Source organism: Oncorhynchus mykiss, chromosome 1, assembly GCF_057628025.1.
Source record: "Oncorhynchus mykiss isolate SJ-2025 chromosome 1, ASM5762802v1, whole genome shotgun sequence".
Classification (NCBI taxonomy): Eukaryota; Metazoa; Chordata; class Actinopteri; order Salmoniformes; family Salmonidae; genus Oncorhynchus; species Oncorhynchus mykiss.
This window is the reverse complement of record NC_143022.1, coordinates 4,832,501-4,842,500: the sequence shown is the minus strand read 5'-3', so window position 1 is coordinate 4,842,500 and position 10,000 is coordinate 4,832,501. Positions and strand designations below refer to the sequence as shown.

Below are 10,000 nucleotides of genomic sequence, written 5' to 3'. Positions count from 1 at the left end.
TCATGAGTACTTCCTCAGATCATTCTGTCAGATGCCTAGGCTATATGATCTGAAAAGTGTGTGTGTGTATGTGTGTGTGTGTGTGTGTGTGTGTGTGTGTGTGTGTGTGTGTGTGTGTGTGTGTGTGTGTGTGTGTGTGTGTGTGTGTGTGTGTGTGTGTGTGTGTCTGTGTGTGAGCGTGTGCGTGTGCGTGTGTGTGAGCATATGCGTGTGCACGTGCACACGTGTGTGTGTGTAGGATCCTGGAGCTGGCAGACATGGTAAAACATCTCAGAGCCCAGAACAGTGAGAAGGATACAGGCCTTGCTGCCATGCAGACCAGTCTGGACAGGATGGTGAGACACACACACACACACACACACACACACACACACAAACACACATACAGGATTCCCCAGGGGCAGTCTTGGGCAGTCTGGGGCAGTCTGGGCCAGTCTGGGGTGTGTCAGGGGCAGTCTGGGCCAGTCTGGGACAGTCTGGGGCAGTCAGGGGCAGTCTGGGGCAGTCTGGGGTGTGTCAGGGGCAGTCTGGGGCAGTCTGGGGTGTGTCAGGAGCAGTCTGGGCCAGTCTGGGGTGTGTCAGGGGCAGTCTGGGCCAGTCTGGGCCAGTCTGGGACAGTCAGGGGCAGTCTGGGGTGTGTCAGGGGCAGTCTGGTGCAGTCTTGGGTGTGTCAGGGGCAGTCTGGGGTGTGTCAGGTGCAGTCTGGGGCAGTCTGGGGTGTGTCAGGAGCAGTCTGGGACAGTCTGGGGCAGTCTGGGACAGTCTGGGACAGTCTGGGAGAGTCAGGGGTGTGTCAGGGGCAGTCTGGGACAGTCAGGGGCAGTCTGGGGTGTGTCAGGGGCAGTCAGGGGCAGTCTGGGGTGTGTCAGGGGCAGTCTGGGATAGTCTGGGGCAGTCTGGGGTGTGTCAGGGGTGAGAGGGGGTGGAGGTCTTACCCACTCTGTGGGCGCCCGCCAGACCCCCATGGCTTCCTGTATGTTTGACCCCTATGGCTTCCTGTATGTTTGACCCCTATGGCGTCCTGTATGTTGGACCCCTATGGCTTCCTGTATGTTTGACCCCTATGGCTTCCTGTATGTTTGACCCCTATGACTTCCTGTATGTTTGACCCCTATGGTTTCCTGTATGTTTGACCCCTATGGCTTCCTGTATGTTTGACCCCTATGGTGTCCTGTATGTTTGACCCTTATGGCTTCCTGTATTTTTGACCCCCATGGCTTCCTGTATGTTTGACCCTTATGGCTTCCTGTATGTTTGACCCTTATGGCTTCCTATATGTTTGACCCCTATGACTTCCTGTATGTTTGACCCCCATGGCTTCCTGTATGTTTGACCCCTATGGCTTCCTGTATGTTTGACCACTATGGCTTCCTGTATGTTTGACCACTATGGCTTCCTGTATGTTTGACCCCTATGGCTTCCGGTATGTTTGACCCCCATGTCTTCCTGTATGTTTGACCCCTATGGCTTCCTGTATGTTTGACCCCTATGGCTTCCTGTATGTTTGACCCCCATGTCTTCCTGTATGTTTGACCCCTATGGCTTCCTGTATGTTTGACCCCTATGATTTCCTGTATGTTTGACCCCTATGGCTTCCTGTATGTTTGACCCCTATGGCTTCCTGTATGTTTGAGCCCTATGGCTTCCTGTATGTTTGACCCCTATGGTTTCCTGTATGTTTGACCCCTATGGCTTCCTGTATGTTGGACCCCTATGGTTTCCTGTATGTTTGTCCCCTATGGCTTACTGTATGTTTGACCCCTATGGCTTCCTGTATGTTTGACCCCTATGGCTTCCTGTATGTTTGACCCCTATGGCTTCCTGTATGTTTGACCCCTATGGCTTCCTGTATGTTTGACCCCTATGGCTTCCTGTATGTTTGACCCCTATGGTTTCCTGTATGTTTGACCCCTATGGCTTCCTGTATGTTTGACCCCTATGGTTTCCTGTATGTTTGACCCCTATGGCTTCCTGTATGTTTGACCCCTATGGCTTCCTGAATGTTTGACCCCTATGGTTTCCTGTATGTTTGACCCCTATGGCTTCCTGTATGTTTGACCCCTATGGTTTCCTGTATGTTTTACCCCTATGGCTTCCTGTATGTTTGACCCCTATAGCTTCCTGTTTGTTTGACCCCTATGGCTTCCTGTATGTTTGACCCCTATGGCTTCCTGTATGTTTGACCCCTATGGCTTCCTGTATGTTTGACCCCTATGGCTTCCTGTATGTTTGACCCCTATGGCTTCTTGTATGTTTGACCCCTATGGCTTCCTGTATGTTTGACCCCTATGGCTTTCTGTATGTTTGACCCCTATGGCTTCCTGTATGTTTGACCCCTATGGCTTCCTGTATGTTTGACCCCTATGGCTTCCTGTATGTTTGACCCCTATGGCTTCCTGTATGTTTGACCCTTATGGCTTCCTGTATGTTTGACCCTTATGGCTTCCTATATGTTTGACCCCTATGGCTTCCTGTATGTTTGACCCCCATGGCTTCCTGTATGTTTGACCCCTATGGCTTCCTGTATGTTTGACCACTATGGCTTCCTGTATGTTTGACCACTATGGCTTCCTGTATGTTTGACCCCTATGGCTTCCGGTATGTTTGACCCCCATGTCTTCCTGTATGTTTGACCCCTATGGCTTCCTGTATGTTTGACCCCTATGGCTTCCTGTATGTTTGACCCCCATGTCTTCCTGTATGTTTGACCCCTATGGCTTCCTGTATGTTTGACCCCTATGGCTTCCTGTATGTTTGACCCCTATGGTTTCCTGTATGTTTGACCCCTATGGCTTCCTGTATGTTTGACCCCTATGGCTTCCTGTATGTTTGACCCCTATGGTTTCCTGTATGTTTGACCCCTATGGCTTCCTGTATGTTTGACCCCTATGGCTTCCTGTATGTTTGACCCCTATGGCTTCCTGTATGTTTGACCCCTATGGCTTCCTGTATGTTTGACACCTATGGCTTCCTGTATGTTTGACCCCTATGGCTTCCTGTATGTTTGACCCCTATGGCTTCCTGTATGTTTGACCCCTATGGCTTCCTGTATTTTTGACCCCTATGGCTTCCTGTATGTTTGGTTTCATGCATTTATATTTTTAATCCCGGGCCCCGCCCCCATAAGAGGCCGTTGTTGTAAATAATTAGTTCTTAATAACTGACTTGCCTCGTGAAATAAAATAAAAACTGTTACAGGAGACAAGCAGAGCGGAGGACAGGACAGACATGGACAACTTTCAGAAGGTCCTAACCAGCATCACACAGGTAGTCAGCCTCCTGCAGGTGCTAACCAGCATCACACAGATATTCAGCCTCCTGCAGGTCCTAACCAGCATCACACAGGTAGTCAGCATCACACAGGTAGTCAGCCTGCTGCAGGACATAACCAGCATCACACAGGTATTCAGCATCACACAGGTAGTCAGCCTCCTGCAGGTCCTAACCAGCATCACACAGGTAGTCAGCCTGCTGCAGGTCCTAACCACCATCACACAGGTAGTCAGCCTGTTGCAGGTCCTAACCAGCATCACACAGGTAGTCAGCCTGCTGCAGGTCCTAACCAGCATCACACAGGTATTCAGCCTGCTGCAGGTCCTAACCAGCATCACACAGGTATTCAGGCCTGGCCTGGGCATATCATATCACTATCAGTGCTTTTTATCAGTGCCGGTTTCCCAGAACCAGATTCAGTCGTGGAAATTAAAGTGAGAGGCTGTGTCCGAAATTGACACCCTATTCCCTATAGCGTACTCATTTTAACCAGGACCCATAACGCTCTGGTCAAAAGTAGTGCACTATATAGGGAATAGGGCTCTGGTCAAAAGTAGTGCACTATATATGGAATAGGACTCTGGTCTAAAGTAGTGCACTATACAGGGAATAGGACTCTGGTCTAAAGTAGTGCACTACATAGGGAATAGGGCTCTGGTCTAAAGTAGTGCACTACATAGGGAATAGGGCTCTGGTCTAAAGTAGTGCACTATATAGGGAATAGGGCCCCTGTTCTAAAGTAGTGCACTATATAGGGAATAGGGCCCTGGTCTAAAGTAGTGCACTATATAGGGAATAGGGCTCTGGTCTAAAGTAGTGCACTATATAGGGAATAGGGTTCTGGTCTAAAGTAGTGCACTATATAGGGAATAGGGGCTCTGGTCTAAAGTAGTGCACTATACAGGGAATAGGACTCTGGTCTAAAATATTGCACTATATAGGGAATAGGGTGCCATTTGGGACACAACAGTGTGTTGTAATCCAAGACTAGACTTAGTCTGGGTGTGAGAAACTAGCCGTTTTGTATGTGTTCAGGTTCTTTTAAGCAAAGCTACTCAGGATGTTGCCTTCTCCAACCCATTCCACTTCCTGTTCAGCTGGTTCATGATGGTAATACTAACATGTCAGTTGTGTGTCTATATCATGTCTCTATCATGTTGTTCGTGTGGTCTAGATTTTGACATATTTCAGGATACTCAGGATGTTGCCTTCTCTTTCTCCAACCCATTCTACTTCCTGTTCAGCTGGTTCATGGTGGTGAGGAGGGTTATGTCTCTGGTGGTCAACCTTCGTCCTCCTCCTCCTCACCTCTCCGGGGCCGCACTTCCCAATGCAACAGCACCCTGATGGCTGTCAAAGGTCTCCTCTCACAACACCAGATACAAACACAGGTCAGACAAATCACTCAACATGGGATACCAGTCTTGGGGACAATTCCATTATCAATGCCAGTCAATGCATAAGGTCAACCAAAGTCCCACAGTTCCCTCATTGAAAAGTATGGCAGAGAACAGGGATTGGAATTTCAGTGTTATGGACTCCAAACCTGATGGTACTTGTAGTCTTCGACAATCCACAGACTGTAATTGGACAATCCACAGACTGTAATTGGACAATCCACAGACTGTAATTGGACAATCCACAGACTGTAATTGGACAATCGACAGACTGTAATTGGACAATCCACAGACTGTAATTGGACAATCCACAGACTGTAATTGGACAATCCACAGACTGTAATTGGACAATCCACAGACTGTAATTGGACAATCCACAGACTGTAATTGGACAATGCACAGACTGTAATTGGACAATCCACAGACTGTAATTGGACAATCCACAGACTGTAATTGGACAATCCACAGACTGTAATTGGACAATCCACAGACTGTAATTGGACAATCCACAGACTGTAATTGGACAATCCACAGACTGTAATTGGACAATCCACAGACTGTAATTGGACAATCCACAGACTGTAATTGGACAATCAACAGACTGTAATTGGACAATCCACAGACTGTAATTGGACAATCCACAGACTGTAATTGGACAATGCACAGACTGTAATTGGACAATCCACAGACTGTAATTGGACAATCCACAGACTGTAATTGGACAATCCACAGACTGTAATTGGACAATCCACAGACTGTAATTGGACAATCCACAGACTGTAATTGGACAATGCACAGACTGTAATTGGACAATGCACAGACTGTAATTGGACAATCCACAGACTGTAATTGGACAATCCACAGACTGTAATTGGACAATCCACAGACTGTAATTGGACAATCCACAGACTGTAATTGGACAATGCACAGACTGTAATTGGACAATCCACAGACTGTAATTGGACAATCCACAGACTGTAATTGGACAATCCACAGACTGTAATTGGACAATCCACAGACTGTAATTGGACAATCCACAGACTGTAATTGGACAATGCACAGACTGTAATTGGACAATCCACAGACTGTAATTGGACAATCCACAGACTGTAATTGGACAATCCACAGACTGTAATTGGACAATCCACAGACTGTAATTGGACAATTCACAGACTGTAATTGGACAATCCACAGACTGTAATTGGACAATCCACAGACTGTAATTGGACAATGCACAGACTGTAATTGGACAATCCACAGACTGTAATTGGACAATCCACAGACTGTAATTGGACAATCCACAGACTGTAATTGGACAATCCACAGACTGTAATTGGACAATCCACAGACTGTAATTGGACAATCCACAGACTGTAATTGGACAATCCACAGACTTTGCGTGGAAAGACTCATAAGAACATTGTGATAAACAACTGGTGATAAAAAAAACTACATTTGATTGATTGATTGGTTGAAATGTGATTGATAAAACAGGACCTGCGTAGCCGGCTGGATGAAGCCCTGGAGCAGGTAGATATTCTACAAAGTAATCTGCAGGAGGAGGAGGAGGAGAGGAGGGACCTGGAGAGGAAGATGAAGGAGGTGCAGAGGGAGAATCAACAGGTTGAGAAGAGTCTGGAGGAGAAACACAGAGACGCCCAGAGGTTCCACACCTCCCTGGACCTCCTCAACAGGTAACTTGCTAAGGTCTGGGGGGGGTCCTGCAGGTCTGGGTGGGGGGGGGGGATCCCGCAGGTCTGGGGAGGGGGGGGGGGGTCCCTCAGGTCTTGGGGGGGGGGGGCAGCTCTCCGGCTCCAGCTCCTCCAGCTCTCCAGGTCTGGTTAAGGGTGGTTGTTGTTGAGCTGGACAACGTTTTTGTGTTGACTGGGGTGTGTTCACCTGCTGTTCGTCTTACTGGGTGACTTTCCTCTTGGGGTTGCTCGCCTGTAGGGTTGTTTAATGAAGAGGTGTGGTCTGACACGTTCAGGGTGGCTTGTCCTGCTATTCGATTATGTGAAAATCAAGCTGAAACTGTTTGGGGTTGCCCTCTACCAATACTGTTCCAGACTTGTACAGGTTGACATTGGCTGACTCAGAGTCCTCATTGGCTGACTCAGAGTCCTCGTTGGCTGACTCAGAGTCCTCGTTGGCTGACTCAGAGTCCTCGTTGGCTGACTCAGAGTCCTCGTTGGCTGACTCAGAGTCCTCGTTGGCTGACTCAAGAGTCCTCGTTGTCTGATTCAGAGTCCTCGTTGGCTGAATCAGAGTCCTCGTTGGCGGACTCAGAGTCCTCGTTGGCTGACTCAGAGTCCTCGTTGGCTGATTCAGAGTCCTCGTTGTCTAGTATTCTGAGTTTACACCCATCACTAACACCCCCCCACCCTGTCTTAACAGAGGGGTAGTGTGTTAATATAGCACTGCGTGATCTGTGTGGAGGATTCAGTTGCTTACGTTCCCTTTTATTTTTACAGCAGTCAGAAAAAAAGTGTCTCTCGATTTTCAGTAAGGATCTTGTTTTTGTACTCTTTCCGTGCCTTGTCATTTTTTACATCTAAGGGGTGTTTGGGGAGGGAGCTTCAAAGGCCTCTGTATTTAGGTGGGGCGAGGCTGTGAAACTCTCCTGCCGTTGTTGGGATCAAGGGCTTTGACACCTTTTCCTTTACACCTCGGTGCTAATGGACGTTGCAGTCAGATCTGTTCTGCAGGTTTCTGTTGTGCTTATTTTACTAGTCGTTGGTTTGCCAGAGCATTTGCTGTATAGTCCTTGGGAATAAGAATCTTCGGTAGTATGAATCTTTCCGGGTACTTTTGTCCCAAATCAGGATGTAGGTTTGAAGTTTTGATTTGGAGTGAAGGTTATGTTGTGAAGGGTAGTATCCTGGATATGTTCTTGTGGAAAAATCCACGTTTATCCAACTCTAAATCGAATATACAGTGCCTTGTGAAAGTATTCGGCCCCCTTGAACTTTGCAACCTTTTGCCACATTTCAGGCTTCAAACATAAAGATATAAAACTGTATTTTTTTTATGAAGAATCAACAACAAGTGGGACACAATCATGAAGTGGAACGACATTTATTGGATATTTCAAACTTTTTTAACAAATCAAAAACTGAAAAATTGGGCGTGCAAAATTATTCAGCCCCCTTAAGTTAATACTTTGTAGCGCCACCTTTTGCTGCGATTACAGCTGTAAGTCGCTTGGGGTATGTCTCTATCAGTTTTGCACAACGAGAGACTGAATTGTTTTCCCATTCCTCCTTGCAAAACAGCTCGAGCTCAGTGAGGTTGGATGGAGAGCATTTGTGAACAGCAGTTTTCAGTTCTTTCCACAGATTCTCGATTGGATTCAGGTCTGGACTTTGACTTGGCCATTCTAACACCTGGATATGTTTATTTTTTAACCATTCCATTGTAGATTTTGCTTTATGTTTTGGATCATTGTCTTGTTGGAAGACAAATCTCCGTCCCAGTCTCAGGTCTTTTGCAGACTCCATCAGGTTTTCTTCCAGAATGGTCCTATATTTGGCTCCATCCATCTTCCCATCAATTTTAACCATCTTCCCTGTCCCTGCTGAAGAAAAGCAGGCTCAAACCATGATGCTGCCACCACCATGTTTGACAGTGAGGATGGTGTGTTCAGGGTGATGAGCTGTGTTGCTTTTACGCCAAACATAACGTTTTGCATTGTTGCCAAAAAGTTTCATCTGACCAGAGCACCTTCTTCCACATGTTTGGTGTGTCTCCCAGGTGGCTTGTGGCAAACTTTAAACAACACTTTTTATGGATATATTTAAGAAATGGCTTTCTTCTTGCCACTCTTCCATAAGGCCAGATTTGTGCAATATACAACTGATTGTTGAGTCTCCCACCTCAGCTGTAGATCTTTGCAGTTCATCCAGAGTGATCATGGGCCTCTTGGCTGCATCTCTGATCAGTCTTCTCCTTGTATGAGCTGAAAGTTTAGAGGGACGGCCAGGTCTTGGTAGATTTGCAGTGGTCTGATACTCCTTCCATTTCAATATTATCGCTTGCACAGTGCTCCTTGGGATGTTTAAAGCTTGGGAAATCTTTTTGTATAAAAAAATCAGGCTTTAAACTTCTTCACAACAGTATCTCAGACCTGCCTGGTGTGTTCCTTGTTCTTCATGATGCTCTCTGCGCTTTTAACGGACCTCTGAGACTATCACAGTGCAGGTGCATTTATACGGAGACTTGATTACACACAGGTGGATTGTATTTATCATCATTAGTCATTTAGGTCAACATTGGATCATTCAGAGATCCTCACTGAACTTCTCGAGAGAGTTTGCTGCACTGAAAGTAAAGGGGCTGAATAATTTTGCACGCCCAATTTTTCAGTTTTTGATTTGTTAAAAAAGTTTGAAATATCCAATAAATGTCGTTCCACTTCATGATTGTGTCCCACTTGTTGTTGATTCTTCACAAAAAAAATACAGTTTTATATCTTTATGTTTGAAGCCTGAAATGTGGCAAAAGGTCGCAAAGTTCAAGGGGGCCGAATACTTTCGCCAGGCACTGTATTTTTTTAAACATACTCTCTCTCTCTCTCCTCCTCCCACCAGTGAGAAGGTCAGCCTGGAGAAGCTGGTAGTGGGCCTCCAGCAGAAGACAGAGTCCCTGGGGGCAGAGCTGGAGGTGATGAGGGGGTCGGCTGGGGATCTCCAGAGACAGAGAGACCTGCTCCGCCAGCAGAGAGACGACCTGGAGAGACAGCTGGAACGCCAACGCACCGAGGCCCAGAGAGGGTAGGTCTAGGGAAACAGCACACACACACACACACACACACACACACACACACACACACACGTGCACATGCTCACATACGCACACACACACAGACACACATGAGGAGGAGGACGAGGGGGAGGAGGAGGACGAGGAGGAGGAGAAGGAGGAGGAGGAGGAGAAGGAGGAGGAGGAGGAGGAGAGAGGAAGAAGAGAGAGAGTATCATCCCTCCATCCTGCTGCTTTTCTATCTGTTTGTTGAGAGTTGAGATCAGGAACACGTGTCATTCTCAGAGCAGGACAGATCCCAGATCTCTCTAGGAAAATGTAAAAGCTTGCATTACTACATTACAAACTCATGCTAGAGGGATGAGAGACTAGAGAGAGTAGAGAGAGTAGAGAGAAGAGAGGGATGAGAGACTAGAGAGACTAGAGAGAGTATAGAGTTGAGAGAGTAGAGAGAGTAGAGAGAAGAGAGGGAGAGTTGAGAGGGAGAAGAGGGAGAAGAGAGAGAAGAGAGAGAGTTGAGAAGAGAGGGAGAAGAGGGAGATGAGAGAGAATAGAGAGAGTTGAATGAATAG

General features: G+C 47.0%; 1 protein-coding gene across 1 annotated transcript in view; it reads left to right on the top strand.

Moving 5' to 3' along the window:
- Positions 1 to 10,000, top strand: part of crocc2 (ciliary rootlet coiled-coil, rootletin family member 2) — a 182,783-nt gene that overhangs the window by 81,205 nt on the left and 91,578 nt on the right. Inside the window, exons 10-14 of the mRNA XM_036983156.2 lie at positions 239 to 335; positions 3,199 to 3,267; positions 4,518 to 4,664; positions 6,165 to 6,364; positions 9,257 to 9,439. Coding sequence (XP_036839051.2) covers positions 239 to 335; positions 3,199 to 3,267; positions 4,518 to 4,664; positions 6,165 to 6,364; positions 9,257 to 9,439 — 696 coding nt within the window. The remainder of the gene's footprint in view (positions 1 to 238; positions 336 to 3,198; positions 3,268 to 4,517; positions 4,665 to 6,164; positions 6,365 to 9,256; positions 9,440 to 10,000) is intronic.